At 43.3% G+C, this 17986-nt stretch overlaps 1 protein-coding gene across 2 annotated transcripts in view; it reads right to left on the bottom strand.

The window, feature by feature from the left end:
* The window catches only part of BSCL2 (BSCL2 lipid droplet biogenesis associated, seipin), a 69390-nt gene that overhangs the window by 17596 nt on the left and 33808 nt on the right, over positions 1 to 17986 (bottom strand). For both annotated transcript variants that reach the window (XM_033954847.1, XM_033954846.1), the window contains exons 2-5: positions 16553 to 17120; positions 16035 to 16116; positions 14266 to 14409; positions 14035 to 14169 (exon numbers count right to left, since the gene is read on the bottom strand). In XM_033954847.1, the coding sequence (XP_033810738.1) occupies positions 14035 to 14169; positions 14266 to 14409; positions 16035 to 16116; positions 16553 to 16767 (576 nt within the window). In that variant the 5' untranslated portion in view covers positions 16768 to 17120. The remainder of the gene's footprint in view (positions 1 to 14034; positions 14170 to 14265; positions 14410 to 16034; positions 16117 to 16552; positions 17121 to 17986) is intronic.

Genomic DNA, 17986 nt, shown 5'->3' with positions numbered 1-17986 from the left:
GACCATCCCATTACAGCCGCTGAGGTGGAGTGGGTGATTCAGGTCAGTCCTTTGGGCAAAGCGCTGGGACCGTACGGATATAAGGGTGAGTTTTATAAACTGCTGGTGGAGGATATCGCCCCAGTGTTAGTGGATGTTTACAATCTTAGTGTAGCTAAGGGCTTCCTCCCCCGGTATTTGAATTTAGCACAAATTATTCTACTTCTGAAACCTGGAAAGGATTCTCTCTTACCTGAGTCGTATCGACCAATTTCCCTGGGTATTGCCTTCGGTGGTCTCGGAACACCAGATGGGCTTTGTGCGAGATCGACCGGTTGCTAAGAACACCTGGAGAATTTTATTGGCATTAGAGCGGGTGCGCAGAGTGTAGCCCCTCATTGCTCATTAGCTTTGACGTCGAAAAGGCATTTGATGTGTGCGGTGGGGCTACCTCTTTGCAATGCTTCGCTCATATGGGGTTGGCCCATTCTTTTTTAATGCCATTAGAGCATTATATAGTGATCCTGCAGCACATATTCAGGTCAATGGGGAACTCTCGAGTTCTTTTCAGATCCGCCGTGGTACTAGGCAGGAGTGCCCCTTGTCGCCGCTCTTGTTTGTTCTCTCTCTGGATCCTTTGCTCTGCGAAATTCAATTGAATACTGATATTTGTGGGTTGCCTCTCGGTGCTACTCATTTTAAACTTGCAGCATTTGCTGATGACCTCTTAGTGCTTTTGACTAACTCCCGGAGATCGTTGCCCACACTACTGGAGAGTTTACGTGAATATGGAGATTTCTCTGGTTTTACTCTGAATTTGGGGAAGTCAGAGGCCTTGGCTTCTTCGGAACATCTTCGAGGGTTTCCCCTTACGATGGGCTGGGTCTCTTTTCGGTACCTGGGGGTTTGGCTGAGTATGGATTTGTCTCGGCTATATCGACTTAATGTAGACAAACTGCTGGTTGATACTAAACAGCTTTTGGTTCAGTGGCAGGCTCTTCTGCTTTCCCTATTGGGTAGGATCCACCTTTTTCGTATGGTTTTGTTCCCAAAGTGGCTTTATGTTCTCCAAACGCTCCCATTGTCCTTGTTGCAGAAAGATGTGAAAGCCTTATATACTCTGCTATCCCGGTTTTGCTGTGGGGGCAAGGAGATCTAAAATGCGTTGATCTTTGTTAGTGGGTCCTGCCTCTCGTGGTGGTCTAGGTGTAGCCGACATACAAATGTATAATCAGGCCTGTTTGCTGCGTCATTTCAGTGATTGGGTGTTGGGCACTTCCCTATATACCGATATTTTTCTGGAATGGGATTACTTCTATCCTCTTCACCTTCTCTATCTTCTTCACGCAACCTTGGCAGAGCTGCCACGCTCATGGCAGAGCTGCCGCACCCATGCCGGAGTAGTATCCTTTTGAGGCCTTTATGGTTGGTGTGGCAGAAGATTCTTCGGTTGTGGAATCAGGACCCCCATGTGAGTGTTCTGCTGCCCTCGGTAAGAAACCTGGATTTTCCTCCGGGGGTTGACCCTTCAGTTTTTAGCAGGTGGCAGGCTTAGGGAGTTGAGCAATTGAGGCATGTTCTGCAAGAGGATGAGACTCTTCTTTATTGTGATGACCTGATCCAGCGGGGAGTCTCTGGGACTGAACTGCCTTTTGTCTATTGTCAATTAAGGCATTATGTGGGTTCTCTCCCGGGGACTCCTTGAGGGGGATTTTGGGATTCCCTTACGAGCTTTTTTGGAGGTGGATCCAGAGACAAGGGTCTCGATATCTTATTTTCATCAGCAGCTTTTAGCTCTCGGTCCTAGGGTTTTTCCTTCTTTTTTGGAGGCCTGGCAACGGGATTTGGGAAGGGACCTCAGAGGGGATTTTTTACTAGGCATGATCAAGTTTGTTTTTTTTTATCAAGTTTATTAGGATTTTATATACCGCCTATCAAGGTTATCTAAGCGGTTTTACAATCAGGTACTCAAGCATTTTCCCTATCTGTCCCAGTGGGCTCACAATCTATTTAACGTACCTAGGGCTCTGGAAGATTAAGTGACTTGCCCAGGGTCACAAGGAGCAGCGCGGGGTTTGAACCCACAACCCCAGGATGCTAAGGTTGTAGCTTCAACCACCGCACCACACACTCCTCCATGTTGAAACACACTGCGAGCCTGGTCCATAATGCTGACTTGCGGGAATGCCACTATCACACAGTCCTGAGAGCATATGTATCCCAGAGTCAGGCTTATTATTTGGGATGTATGGATTCTCAGTTCTGTGGGCACTGCACTGTTGGGGTAAATTCCTATTTTCATGCTCTCTGGAGCTGTGAGGGGATCTGGGCTTTTTGGAAGTCTGTGGCATCTTTTCTGCAGGAGCTCCTCCAGGAGCCCGTTTCTGTTTCAGCCCTTTCTATGCTCTTTGCTCATTTATCTCTGCTTTCTGGGTATACTTCTGTAGAAAAATTGTTCCTTACTAAATGTTATATATTGGGGAAGAATGTATATTGACTTACTGGTTGTCTCCCGAGCCACCCTCCTTTTGGTATTGGAGGGCTGATGGGCTGGGAGGCACGATTGGCTTACTCCTCCAGACGCCAGAGCAGAGACTTTGTTACCACTTGGACTCCATATTTGAGCATTTGTCTGCAGAGAGTCGTAGCCATATTTTGAATCGACTACAATTGTATAATCCCATACCTGTATAAGTTTTGGCACCGGTCTGTACACAGTGTGATTGGGGGGGATTTGGAGGGGGGAAGGGGATTCAGGTGGGGTAATGTGGTGGGGTCCTTGAGCCTTGGTGTCCCTGTGGAGAAGAAGAGTACAGTCCTCCATGATGGGTAGACACTTTTGCAAAAATATTTGACTTGTGCTTTGGATTTTGTTTTTTTGGTATCTGTTTCCTAATAAAAAGATTTAAACATAAGGAAAAATTATGTTCTTACCTGTTAATTTTCTTTCCTTTAGACCAGTGGTCTCAAACTCGCAGCCCGGGGACCACATGCGGCCCACCAGGTCCTATTTTGAGGCCCTCAGTATGTTTATCATAATCACAAAAGTAAAATAAAACATATGTCTTGATCATATTTCTTGATCATATGTCTCTTTAGCTATAAATTACAATATTATTATTAAGACTTAGTCAAAAAGAAAGATTTATAAACTATAAAGAGTTTTACCTCGTGCAAAATTGTCATTTTTTTAATAAGACATTAACTATTTTTTCTGCGGCCCTCCAAGTACCTACAAATCCAAAATGTGGCCCTGCAAAGGGTTTGAATTTGAGATCACTGCTTTAGACGCAGCAGATGAATCTAGAGACCAGTGGGATAGCACACATCTACCAGCAGGTGGAGATAGAGAAACTAATTAACAGGTGGTCCTATTGGATAGCACACCTCCTGCATCTTCAGTATTGCTCCTTGCCCAAGCATCCGTAACTATCAATATGCTTAGCATGTAAAAAACTTCTTTCCCATAACAAATTTCAAAAGGTAATAATACAGAATACAACTATCAAGAATAACAGACTTCGAAAGTTGCTAAAGAAAAAACCGACAGTCAATATCCAGAAAGGGTGGGGCTCTGGATTCATCTGCTGCGTCTAAAGGAAAGAAAATTAACAGGTAAGAACATAATTTTTCCTTCCTTAGCAACAGCAGCAGATGAATCCAGAGACCAATGGGATGTAGCAAAGCAATTCTCAATCTGGATGGGAAGCAAATGACGCCTCCGCAACAACCGAAGCACTAAACGCTGCCTCCACATGCGCCACCACATCCAACCAGTAATGCTAAGATAAAGTATTCTTGGAAGACCAAGTAGCCGCATGACGAAACTCCTCCAAGTAAAAACCTGTGGACTATGTCCAAGTAGCCGCCATTGCTCTGGCTGAATGGTCATGAAGTTCTTCTGCCAAGTAAGTGTAAAGAATGTCCTCCTGGACCCTTCAAGCGATGGAGGCTTTGGACGCTGCCATATGTTTGTCGCATCCCTTGAAAAAGAGGTAATCTAAATGACTAAGTGTCGTTAGAAACCTACAGATTGCGGAGAATGCTACACACTTAAAAAAAAAAATGCAGTGATCAAAAGCTCGCCTCCCCATTCCTCCTCCCAGGAAGGAAAGAAAAGTGAGAGCGGCATTAAAGAAAGGATAACACCACCTTAGTTCAAAACTTTATTGATTTTATAATAATATGATAATACAAAGAGCAAAACAATTCAGTGTGAAAACACTTCGAGAAGCATAAAGTATACCGAGAGAAAAAACAACAACACTCGTCTGGTATATCAAATCACATAATAAAGAAACAGTTATGCTCATAAGAGAAGGAAGGAAAAATGCAATACAGCAATTCGAGGGATATGTTGTAGGGGAAGTGAATAATAAAGTCAGATAATACAAATAATTCCTGTAGTAATAAAATGGTATATAGATGGTGAAAGGTAAGTATACCACATTCAGATTGGAATAATGCATAGCCAAGGAGGGACAAGAAAGAAAACCATATATGCAAATAAGGCAATTGATCAAACAATCAGCAAGTTAATGAATTAATGAATGAATTAGACAAAGGTCTGAACTGCAAAAGTCCAACAACAAGGACCATGTTTTAATGTAGAAGGATAATGAATTATGACGTTCAGCAATATGTTGTTCATATTTAACAAGTAAACATACAGAATTCCAACATTGATTAAATTCAAGTTTCGTGAAGTCTTTCCAGTGTTGGAGGATTATTTGGACAGCAGTAAATAACAGTAATGTTAGTAGGCGGTTTCGATACGTATCCAAAGGTAATGTAAGGGCCAAAGAGCCAAGGATAAGAACATCGAATGAAAAGGGATCAGATATATGAAAAATTTTGGTAATCACAGGCCATATGGAAGACCAGAAAGCCATGACGTGGGGACAATCATGAAGCATGTGACGTAGAGAACCATCATGAGATTTGCAGGTCCAACTACAGCTGTCAGAGGATCTAGTTAATTTGGCCATTTTATTTGGAGTCCAAAAGGTTCTGTGATATAGGAGAAGCACTGTTTGCATACGAGGCGCAGAGCGGAGTGATTAACAGTCTAGGCCAAATATCTAGCCATGAGTGATAAGTGAATGAAGATTGTAGTAGTGAGTTCCATTTGTTAATAGAGTCTGGTAGGGGTGGGAAATATTTGGATTGAATAAATTTGTACCATTTGGAGGATTTGGTTAAAGAGAAGGTAAGTGTCATGGAATGTAGATCTGGAGATATATGCAAAGAGGAGGGAGAGGGGAAAGTCGCAGCAAGACAATGGTGTAATTGTATCCAATGGAAATATTGTGATGGAGGGATATGAAATTTGGCCATGAGGTCTGAGAAAGAGATCCATTTATCTACAGATATTAGATGTGCGAGATTCCAAATTACTTGGCGCTGCCAAGATTTCCAAACCACCATTTCCTTATTAATTTTGATTCTAGGGTTATTCCATATCGGAGCCGAGATTGAAGTTGAACATTTTTTATCTGAGATGGAGTCAATAATATTGAGTGCCTGCCAAGTACTAAGTAGAATGGGATTTAGTTTAGCTGAGGATGGGAGTGGTGTAGCGGGAGCAAGGCAAAGAAGAAAAGAGTCCACAAGAGAGTATTCTAGATGCAGCCAGATAGGAAGCAAGAGGGATGACTGTAAATTCAGCCAATGAGATCCTTGTGACAAAAGAAAGGCTAAATGGTATTCATGAAAGCTAGGGAAATTAAGACCACCCTGATCTCTAGGGCATTTCAATTTGCGTAACGCGATGCGAGGTTGTTTACCTTGCCATAAAAAATTTGCAAGAAGTTTCTCGATACAAGAATAAACAGAGTGGGGGGAAAAGAAAAGGTAGCATACTTAGGATATAGTTAATCTTAGGGGTAATCATCATGCGTATGGTGGAAAGTCTACCCCACCATGGTGGGGAAAGTCTACCCCACCATGAAAGATTAAGAGGAGACCATCTATTTGTACACAAATGAATAATCGAAAAAATAAAGTCAGAATTGAGGTGTGACGTGATGTCGAGAGAAGGTCCGAAGTATAAACCGAGATATTTAAGTTTAGTAGGAGACCAGATAAAACCTGATTAGAAGAGTCAGTTTGGGCATCGATACAGTTTAGTGGTAGAAGTTCAGATTTGGTGATATTTAATTTATAGCTGGAAATGGCAGAGTAGAGACGGATCTGTTCAAGAACGTGAGTAAGAGAGTTAGGAGTAACATAAAGAAAAACGTCATCAGCATAAGCTGACAATTTAACTGAAAAGGAGCCAGAGTGGAATCCTTGGATTCTGGAATCAAGTCTAATAGCAGTTAAGAGAGGCTCGAGGGCAAGATTAAAGAGTAAAGGAGAAAGGGGGCAGCCCTGTCTCGTCTGCGGGTCGGGAAGAAAGGTGGCCATTAATCATGATCCTTGTTGTTGGATGGGAATAGAGGACCTTAATCATCTTTAAGAAGGAGTCAGAGAAACCATACCATTTTAAGGTATGGAATAGAAAGTGCCATTCTATCCGGTCAAAGGCCTTTTCTGCGTCAAGAGCCATGATCAAAAGTCTGTCAGAGTGCGAGGAGGAATGATGTATGATATGGGACAAAAGATGAGTGTTATTGGAGGAGTACAGTTGATTGAGAAAACCAGTTTGATCTGGGAATATGAGTTTGGGAAGGACAGATTGCAGTCGGGTTGCCAAAATCTTAGCAAAGATTTTAGCGTCAACGTTAATTAAGGAAATAGGGTGATAATTTTTGACATCCTGGGGATCTTTACCCGGTTTGGGGAAGAAGATTAGGGTAGCTTCCGTAAAGGAGCCTGTAGAATGTCCTTGAGCACAAAGAGAATGAAAGAAGGGTAGCATGTGTGGAAGTAAAGCAGGAAGAAAGGCTTTGTAGAATTCAGTGGTGAGTCCATCCGGACCCGGGGATTTATTAGAAGCAAGAGAATTAATAGCATCAGTGAGTTCTTGTGAAATTAATGGCATATCTAGGAATACGGTTTCCATGGGTGAGAGAATAGGATGAGATAGAGACAAAAAGGAGTTGACTAAGAATGCAGAAAAGGGAGATTCAGTGGAGTATAGTTGCTGGTAAAAGGAAAGAAAAGATGAAGAAATAGCATTGGTGCCCGTAACCACGTTATCAAAAGAGTCTTTAATGGAGGATATAGTGATTTTATCTTGGGACTTTTTAAGATAGTTCGCCAACAGGTGACCAGGTTTATTATCTGCGTAATAATTAGAAGCTTGAACGAATACCGACTTGGCTACGGAAGAGCTAAGGAGGGAATTATATTGAAGGCGAAGGTTGCGTAGGAGTAGAAGGGTAGGAATATTAGAGACATCAGAAAGGTATCGGGATTCAGCTTCTTGAATACGACGTTCAAGGTCTTTTTGTAACATTTTCTGAGAGGAGTGGAGACGGGTAGAAAATTGAATTATGGTACCTCGAATGAAGGTCTTAAAGGCATCCCAAGTGACAGTCCAGTTAGTGTGGGTGGGAACATTAAATGTAAATAATTCATCGATTGCTTTATTTATAGTGTCTCTGAATTGAGTTTCGGCAAGGAGGGAGGAATTGAATCGCCATTGTTTAAGGTGAGGTTCCAGGGAGAAAAGTTTACAGGTTAATGTGATGGCGGCATGGTCTGAAATAGCAATGGAGTTGATGTCAGTGGAAGTGATATGATCCAATAGGGAAGAGCTGGCGAGAAAGTAATTAATCCTGGAGAAGGTGGAGTGAGGAGCTGAAAAGAATGTAAATTGTTCTGTATCTATATGTTGGAGTCTCCATGGATCAGAAAGTTGCAATTGGGTGATGATATCATGTAATGTGTACCAGGATTTTGACTTTTTAGAAGGAGCATGGGATTTCCTATCTTTAAGGAAGGTCCAATATGAGGTTAAAATCACCACCAATAATGGTGGGAGTATCAGGATCTTGTAGTATGTGGTTAGCAAGATTATGAAAAAATTCGGGGGAGTCCAGATTAGGTGCGTACAGATTAATAATGCGTAAGGTATGGTTTGAAATAGATATTTTGACACTATTCCACCTACCATAAGTGTCACGAGAGCTGAACATAATAGAAATGGAGGGATGTTGTCTAATAAGTATAAGAACACCATTTTTCCCATTAAGAGCCGGGGAGAATATGGGAGCGCAAAATCCTTTCTTAAGAAATTTAGCTGAGTCCATGACACAACCTTAGAAAGAAATTGTGGTACTGTCTGAACTGACACCCCAGAATTTGTAAATCAGAAATAAGAATCCGCGCCGTACAAGGCCTGCAACTCAGAAAATCGCTGAGCTGAAGCCATGGCCACAAGAAACACCGTGTTCAACATCACAGCCTTTTAGAGTCTCAAAAGACAAGGTTGAAACGAAGCCATCTGTAAACTGCGAAGAAGTACCTTAAGACTGTACTCCAGACAGGGCTTCTTAAGAGATGTACAAATATACTGTACTCCTTTTAGGAACTGAACTACATGAGGCTGAGAAGTAAGCGAAGAGCGAGATACCTAGCCCTTGTAACAAGCTAAGATTGCCACTTGAAGCTGAAGGGAATTGAATGCTAAGCCCTTGGAAATACTCTTGTGCCAAAAAGGGAAGAATATAAATCATAGAACTCTGGAAGGGTGTCAACGTTGAGAAGTACCCAAGAAAGGAAAAGCCTCCAAACGGAAGCATAAGCCACAGGTGAAGACGTCTGTATCACTTGGAGAAGAGAAGAAATAACCTGCTTCGCATAAACCTTACACATCAGCCATGACTTTTCAAAAGCTAGATCATAATACCAAAATAGGATGAATATCCATGTTGATCAGACCCTAGGTGAGTACATCCGGAGATACCAGGAATCTCAACAGTTCGGCCATCGAAAGAGTCATCAGATCTGCATAGCAAGGATGGCGCAGCCAATCCGGAGATTCTATAATTACTGTGCCCTGAAAGTGAGCTTGAGATGGCAAATTCATCCAATCATCAGCCAGGGGAAAACACTTTAAAAGAGAAACCAGAGGCGAGAAAGAAGCAACACTGCCACCCCCTCTGACTGCCACTCCCTGCGTCTGCTGAAGAAGCTAGGAAGCTTTGAATTTTGAGACGAGGCCATGAGGTCTAGTTCTAGGAGATCTCACCTTTATACAAAGAGCTGGAACGCCTGAGCAAATAGTTCCCAATTTCCAGGATGTAGAAGATTTTACTACTACTATTTATTATTTCTAAAGCGCTGAAAGGCGTACACAGCGCTGTACATTTTAACATACAATAGATGATCCATGCTCAGATTTTGTGGTGAGAAATAGAGAATGACACGGTGGCGGTTTACCCGCGGCCACCGCATTTTAGCCGCGGGTCACCGCCGAAAACGGGGAAGAAAACTAGCAGTCGCTGCGGCGACGGGGACAAGGCCATTCACCGCCCGCGGGGCGGTGAATGGGTCTTGTCCCCGCAGTGAGGCATGAAGGATCGCGCGGTCCCCGCAGCTCACACCCGCCTGCCCAATCGATTCTAGTGTTTAGCCAGCTCTCTCCCTTCTCCTCACCTTAGTTTGTAGATTTTCTTTTTCGGCGACCCGCACGCTATCAAAGAGCCGCTGCTGCTCAGTTTTGATCTTCTGCTCTGACGCAACCGGAAACAGGAAGTTGCAGCAGAGCAGAAGATTGAACACTGAGCAGCCGCGCGTGTGCGGCTCTTTGGGAAAGCGTGCAGGTCGCTGAAAAAGAAAGCCTGCAAATTAAGGTGAGGAGAAGGGAGAGAGCTGGCTAAACACTAGGATCGATTGGGCAGGCGGGTGGGGGCTGCGAGGACCGTGCGATCACCCGTGTTCCCGGCTCAGACTGTAAGGAGGGAGTGAAAGGGAACAGGATTCTGGGCCAAGGTGATGAAAACGGAAAGAAAAACCCACAGCAGGAAAGAAAGGGAAGGACAGGCAGGTGAGCCAGATGCTAGAAGCAGGGGGGGGGGGGGGAAGAAAGAGGGAAAAAAGCTAGATGGGGTTGAAAAGAAGAGACACACTGGTATGGAAGAGGAAGATAGGGGAAATCTGGACACAGGAAGGTAACAGAAAGAGGGGAAATTATGTGCATGGGGCATAGGGACAGAGACAAAAAGGGGACATGCCATGGGGATGGTATATGGACACAGGGGGGGGCAATGGCAGATACATAGGGGAGATATTAGAAAAGTATATAAAATCGTACCCGTTTGAGGCTTTTATGTATGCAGCGGTGACGGTGACGGGGCGGTGAATGGGGTTGCAGTGGCGGTGACAGGGCGGTGAATGGGGCGGCAGTGGCGGTGACGGGGCGGTGAAGGGAATGGCGGTGACGGGGCGGTGCAGAGGATGGTGAGACGGGGACGGGGCGGTGACGGGGACCAATTTTTTCACCGTGTCATTCTCTAGTGAGAAAGTCTATCTAAACCCTTTTCCTGTCCTGTAAAATGATGCGCTGACAGAAGAGGAAGATGAGATTCCACCCATTGAAGTAGAACCATTACTTTACTCGCCAACTGGGTACATCATGTACTTTCCTGGCTGTAGAAAAATACCACTGTCATAACACTGTCCTAAAAGACTTTATTGTCATTCCGGAAGAATGGTCTGAAACTCCTGAAACGGTAGCCTGACCATGCTTCAGTCCAGAAGAATGAATGACTGAGGCTTGAAGGCACTGAGCCCCCCAACCTGACAGCCTGGGATGTTTAGTGACTTTGAGCCAGTCCAGCAAAGACCGAGGCATGCCTTTGAAAAGATTAATCTCGCTGAGCCACCAAATTATATTGAGCGATGCTTGAGGAGCCTACTAGATACTACAATTGGAGCCTTGAGCTACTGGTAACCACTGGAACAAAAGTGACTGCTGTAGCATTCTCATGTGAAAGCAAGCCGAAATTCCCAGTGGGGTCACCACTATAGATCCTAGAACCTGTACAGAATCCCATACTCTTGTTCTTGGTGACTGAAGAAGGCAAACCTGAGACTGTAACCTGTCGCCCCAGTATCTGGGAAGAAACATATTCCTCTCCTACGTGAGCAACATCCCTTGATATTCTAATAATTAGTACAAGAGAAAAGAGCTCTTTGGAAATTTGAAGATTCACATCCAAAGAATTGAAGAAAAGAAGTTCAAATAGAAGAAATCACCCGTTTGTGTCTGACAAATTGATCTGGCTGGAAGACATCCGAATCAAGCAGTCGTCTAAGAAAGAAAGTACCTGAATCTCCTGTTTGCGCCAAAACACCACTACTGCCCTCATTTTCAAAAATGTTCATGGAGCCGTGGCTAGGCCAAATGGCATCTGCCAAAACTGATAGCGCTGCTCGATGAGAGCTAAGCGAAGATAGTGCAAATTCGGTGTCCATAGGGAAATTGTAAATATTCTCACAGTTTTTCTCCAGAAATGTCTAACTCTGAGAAACTAATTTACCAGAATGAGATCCAGCCCCCGTCTGACCAATTTCCCTGTCTTAGGCACTATAAAGTAAATGGAATAACTTCCCTTAGTTCCGTATGAACTAAAACTGCTGCCCTGAATACCAGTAACACTTAAAAGTAGTTAAGTCTTTTCAAGCAGAGAGAGTGGGGAAACACACACACAAGGTATATCACCGCAACAGTGGCAAAAGCTGTTGAAACACTCCTGACGCGTAGAACCCCAAAAACAGGGAAGCCGCGGGATAGTGACCTAAGTCAGCTGCAAAATAAACGTGAATGCTGCGGTGCTCCCGCTAACGCCAGAGACCCAAGCGTGTGCCTGTTTCATGCTGAAATGAGCTGGCTCTATCAACAATGTATTAAAAAACCTACCCGGAGCCAACCATTAAAATATTTTTCCCACTGTCATGGTATAAAATGCTTAAAATAAACATTGGAGAGAAATAAATGAATGCTGCTTCATTCTCAACTTAAGAAAATGAGCACACGCCTTATGCGCTCAGTCAGGAACCGGCTACGTGAAGAACACACCTGGAGCCATCCAAATATTTACCTCTACCTGGCCGCGGGAACTGCCAAGCAAAGACCGCCTCGGGGAGAAATCCCACTACCGTTGTGGCGCTGCTGCCAGAGTATGAAAACAAGCGCATGTCTACAACATGAGGGAAGGCACTAGTTCCGTCAACGGAGCTCTATCCATACACCCGAAGCCCTTTACTGAATAAACTTCATACAAATGTAAATTTACTTGTCAGTCACTAAACCATTTCCACAACTCTACAAAACATAGCGTTTGATAAAAAAACATATTCCTTCTGTAGACTCACACCGAACCCGCAGCACCACCACAACCAGAAACCAGAAAAGAAGTTCAAATAAAACATATACTCACAACTTTGTTAATAGTGCAGGGAGATGCAGGTTGCTCAGCACTATGAGGGCAGAATTGTTTAATAGTCACTGTGGTCTCTTTTTTTTTTTTTTAACAGTGAAGGGAAAGAAGAACAACCGAGACCCAGTCAGACCCTCTTTCATTGGAGGGAGGGTGAGGCAGGGACCTAGGGGGGGCCCAGGTGTAACCCCTAAAGCTGGCACCGTTCAGCCGGACACCCCTGTCTCACTGAAGAGAAACCTCAACAGGAGAAATAAAATTGCCATCTCACTGAAGAGAAACCTCAACAGGAGAAATAGAATGGCAGTCTCACTGAAGAGAAACCTCAACAGAAGAGAAAATAATTTTCCAGTCACAGCCAGAATTCAGGAGCTAGTTGAATAGCAACCATCACCTGCTGGAAGATAGAGCATACTGAAGATGCAGGAGGTGTGCCAGCCAATAGGACCACCTGTTAATCAGTTTCTCTATCTCCACCTGCTGGTAGATGTGTGCTCTCCCATTGGTCTCTGGATTCATCTGCTGCTGTTGCTAAGGAAAAAGTGCAATTACAGACTCATCCTAAATTTCTTCCCAAGGTGATTTCGGAATTCCATCTTAATCAAACCATCACTTTGCTGTCGTTTTTTCCACCTCCTCACTCCTCTGCAGCAGAAGAGTACCTTCAGACATTAGATTGCAGAAGAGCACTTCTTTTTTACCTTAAGATAACTTCTCATTTCCGCCAATCGAGCCCAACTATTCATTTCGTACAATCTAGCTACCCATGGCCAACCAGCAACTAAAAAGAGCTACATCATCATGAATTACATGCTGCATCCATTTTTGTTGCACAAGAGCTCATACACAGCCCCCTAGTTTCAATTGGGGCACATAAACTACGAGCTGCAGCTGCTTCAATAACAAACTTGAAATCAATCCCAATTCAGGATATCTGCAGAGCAGCAACCTGGTCTTCGGTGCATATGGATATCCACAATAAATATGCATGAGATATATTTGCATCTCGAAGAGGAAGTGCATGCAAATCCATCTCACACATTCATTGTGGATATCCTGAAAACCTGACCTGCCTGTGGCTCTCAAGGACCAGAATTGCCTACCCCTGGTTTAGACCAAAGCTTAGCACAAGACGTTCGTTTTGGACAATCAGTCTTACCTAATTTATTTGCATGGTAATTTATATCCACTGCCATCTACTTTATCAGCTTGGGGCTTAGCAACAAGTTTGCCTGCATATCCCCTACTTGTCTCCGGAGAAAGCAAAGTTGCTTACCTGTAACAGATGTTCTCTGTAGACAGCAGGGGAATGCAGCTACACTTGCCCGCCCACCGTCCCCTCATCTCAACTTCTTATATTTCTAGAGATAAAACTGAAAGGACAAGGGGAGGGGATCTAGGTGTAGGGCATCCTGCACATGCGCAGTATGCTAAAAGCTTAATATAGTTAGGGGAGAGCATTGACACACAGGCTCAGTCAGAGGACTTCACCAACAAGTGTGGCTGTATGCCCCTTCTGTCTACAGAGAGCACCTATTACAGGTAAGTAACTTTGCTATTCCAAAGTTAAGGAGAAAGGAACGTACCAAAGCACAAACTTAGCAAATGATTTCTCATCAATGAAAGAGATAAACAATGTCCCTGTAGTGCCTAATGCCTATGCAAGACATTTCCCCCTACTGAATTCTCCGCTTATGGCACATTCCATAAGCATGTTTCCTACCGAATCTTCCCTGTAGTCCGAGTACAGCTCTACCTCGACCATCTGCTTCTGCTCCAGAAAGCCAGTCAATAAAAGACCAGCATAGAAGAATGTATCCATTAGGCGCAACGCACGTGACCGATAATGCAGCATGGCCTATGGGATATAAAGAACCCAACTATTAGCAGTCATACATGAGCTGGTATCACTAGCACTATCCCATCTCCCACCTCACTCGAGCTTGGTACTCACTGATCGGGTAGAGGAAGATATGATCTGTCCCCCTTTTGTGTAACACATGATGGATACCATGAACATTCCCAGTTCCTGATTCACAGGAGATTCAGGCATCTCTAGCTCCAGGGAAATCCGGTATGGCTGCCCATACATAAGGACCTAAAAGGGAAAGGTCAAAAAGATGAAACCTGTTCTATGCTACCTTTACTTACAGAGGTCAGAGCTCAAAAGTGTCAAAACTAGATACTGGGTCCTCCCCTTCACCACTGTATTTAAATTTCTGCATTTATAATCTGCATTGTACAGATTTCTTTAAACTGGAAACAGCAGAGATTTTACAACTGTGCTCTACATCACTATGTTCTGTCCAGCACCTCTCTGCTCATTCTTCTCCAAAAAACAAGCAGAATTTGCCTTGCAGTCTCCTGCCTTGAATCTAGAACTTCACCAGACGTGGGCAGTAAAAGGCTGTCATTGAAACAGCAATATCCAGTACATGGGCAGAAGTTAGCTGTTAGGTCTTCTTGATATCAATGACATAGAAGAAAGGATCACTGAAGTAATGTAACAAATTTCCTAACTATAATGCAAACAAAGGAAAATGAGGAAAAAACTTTCTAGGACTCTTATTTTATTTAATGTTTATTGGAAACATAACACTTTATATAAAACTTCATCAGTTCTTCTCAACCATATATGAACGTATTTTCATTTTTTCAGTTGTACCTACCTTGTTTAGCCCCTTAAAATCCCCCTTACAAATCTATTATCAATATCACTCTGAATATCAATACATATGTATATGTTGGGTATGCTAGGGGTACAGTACATCCTCCTATCAACTTGAATCCACCATATAAAGGGTTACTACAACACACTCACTTACTAACCAGTATGCTATTCTCACACAATTTATAGATATTCCACATTCTTTTTTGCCACTTTCTTCCATCTTTGCAGCTAGGTACTATGGAGTTGATAACATGTCTTCTTCCATGCCATCAGGTTTAATAAGAGGAATTTAGGATCTTTTAACAATTCCACTCTTTAAAATACTACAAAGATTTTAAAGTATTTTCTGTGAAGACTCAATGAATCTGTGGACTTTGTTGTTGTCGGATATAGTTAAGGTTAGTACAAAACTGGATATAATAAAAAAAGGATACTAAGTTTCTGGAGGATAGGTCCGTTAATTAGCTACTCATTCCTTGGGATGAACAATAAGAACAAATTACTCTTTGGGATCTTCAAAGCAAGCTAAAACCAGTAACAGTCGGAGGCAAATTATGACCTGAACAAGTTTGTGTTCCATATATGGAAATTCAGTTTAGGATGGACTGGAGAAGATGTCAACGGAAACCTCCAGTAATTTGAAACACTAGGACAGAGCAAGGCAGACTTTTATGGTCTGTGTTCCACAAATTACAAGATGGTTTGAATAAGCTGGAGTGGACTTTGAGAGCAACTCCAGTAGCTGGAACCTAAGGATAGTACTGAGCAGACTTCTATGGATTATGTCTCAGAAATGCCAGAGAAAGACAATTTAATCATGAATAAATAATGAGCATGAATGTTGGGCAGACTAGATGAGCTGTTCAGGTGTTTATGTGCCATCATTTACTATGTTACTATGAACGTATTTTGGCTTGACCAGAATGGAAGTCCAAAGTCTTAACAGAAACTTGTGCAGAACAAGTAGCTTCAGGTGACACATATTCACCTCTCTCTGCATGTAAGCTGGTATGATGGCATGTACAAGAGGAATATTGAAGCAAAGCGCTTACCCTGTCACGTCCATTCTTTATCAGTGAAATGTTTGCCATTGGGAAGGAGCAGAGATCTTGCCCTGGTGAAGTACAATCTGTTCTGAAAATTCCAAAAAGGGAAAAATTATAACCATACTACAGCACACTCTAATACTAGCCACCACACCATGAGCAGCGGACCACCTTTCTGGTTGGGAAATGAACAATAAAGCTATGTCCTCCTCACCTCCCAGTTGCTAATACTACATGGGGCGAAGATTTGGTCAGGCCCAATCCGTTCCATGGCCTATAATCCATTCTCTTGCACAGTCTTAAACAGGACTGCCGAGACAAATACAATGGCAGAAAATTATTATCCGCCTACATCGACTGCTCAGCTCTACAATCCCTTCCTCTTTCCAGAAAAGCTCTGTGCTGCCCCCCCCCCCACACCCCACCCACACACACCTTCTATGAGAAATACAAGACTAGGATTGAGAGAACAGTTGGGGGTATATGGGACCCTATCACCATAGAATGGGAAACTTTTGACTGACCTGAAGTGGTAATGGACAGGAGTGGTGTACCGCACAGTGGGGATGTATGAGTAATAGAAACTGCCATATAAGAATATGGAGATCCAGAGTAGAAGAATGAGGACACACAGAACAAAGGCCGTCTGTAATATTGTTCTGCGTACACGAATCAGCATAAGAAAAACCACTTCCTGAAGCCACAGGAGCAGTGGCAGTGGTGGCACAGTTGTTGTCATGGCTATCCGACTCCCAACCACCGATCTAGATAAGTGGACTGCAGACTTAAGGAAAATTGTCAGATTTGGCACAATTTCTAAGATAGAGCCAAAATACTTATTTCCTCAACCCCCCAGCTTCTTGTTAGTGCTGCACTGCTTGTCCTCATCCACTGATGAACAGGGGATACTATGGAAAGGAGCCCATAGTTTTCAAACATCTGATTCTTCACAGATACTTCTGCTCTGTTTCAAGGGACTGTATCCCATCCCCAGCAAACACGAAGCAGATGGTTCAGCAACACTCCTTTTATAGCTTGGAAGAATGTGAAATCAATCAGTAGCAGACATCACATGCAGAAGGATTAGGAAACCTTATGAAAAAAAAGAAGAAAAAAAAAGTCACAAGGCTGGAGATAGAGAAGAGTTCACAGTAGTAACTTAGAAATAGAAAAGCACAGATGCTACTCCTGACCAGAGGATGCTCAACCTGGTCAGTTCATCTTACTGAAATGATGTAGATACTACGGGAGATATTTATGACATGTTCTATTCACAGTAAATGGCTGTGTCTAATACATATATACTTCATGCATAGGTGGTCCAAGGGGTGGTGTATGTGTGGTCATTAGTTGTATAAGCATACTTTGTAAAATATATGCACACTATTTGGACTAGTTTTGTGTGCCTATTTAATAAAAAGGCCCATAGGTGCAAGGGGGGGTGGGCAAAAAAGCACAGTTACTTACCGCAATAGGTTTTATCCAGGGACAGCAGGCAGATATTTTCACATGTGGGTGACATCATCCACGGAGCCTGGACAGCTTTGCAAGCAGACTTGCTTGTAGAACTTCAGAAAGTTCATGACTGCCGCACTGTGCATGCACAAGTGCCTTCCCGCCCAGCGCAGGGCGCGTCTCTCCTCAGTTCAGATAGCTAGCAGAGAAGCCAACCAGGGGAGGTGGGTGGGCTGTGAGAATATCTGCCTGCTGTCCCTGGATAACACCTGTTACGGTAAGTAACTGTGCTTTATCCCAGGACAAGCAGGCAGCATATTCTCACATGTAGGTGACCTCCAAGCTAACCAAAATGGGATGGTGGAAGTGTTGGCAACTTAGGAGAATAAATTTTGTAAAACTGCCTGGCCGAAATGGCCATCCCATCTGGAAAAAGTATCCAGACAATAATGAGAATTGAAAGTATGAACCGAGGACTAGAGAATGACACGGTGAAAAAATTG

The sequence above is a fragment of the Geotrypetes seraphini genome, chromosome 8 (assembly GCF_902459505.1).
Source record: "Geotrypetes seraphini chromosome 8, aGeoSer1.1, whole genome shotgun sequence".
Classification (NCBI taxonomy): domain Eukaryota; kingdom Metazoa; phylum Chordata; class Amphibia; order Gymnophiona; family Dermophiidae; genus Geotrypetes; species Geotrypetes seraphini.
The sequence above is the reverse complement of the archived record's forward strand: the minus strand, read 5'-3'. Positions and strand labels throughout refer to the sequence as shown.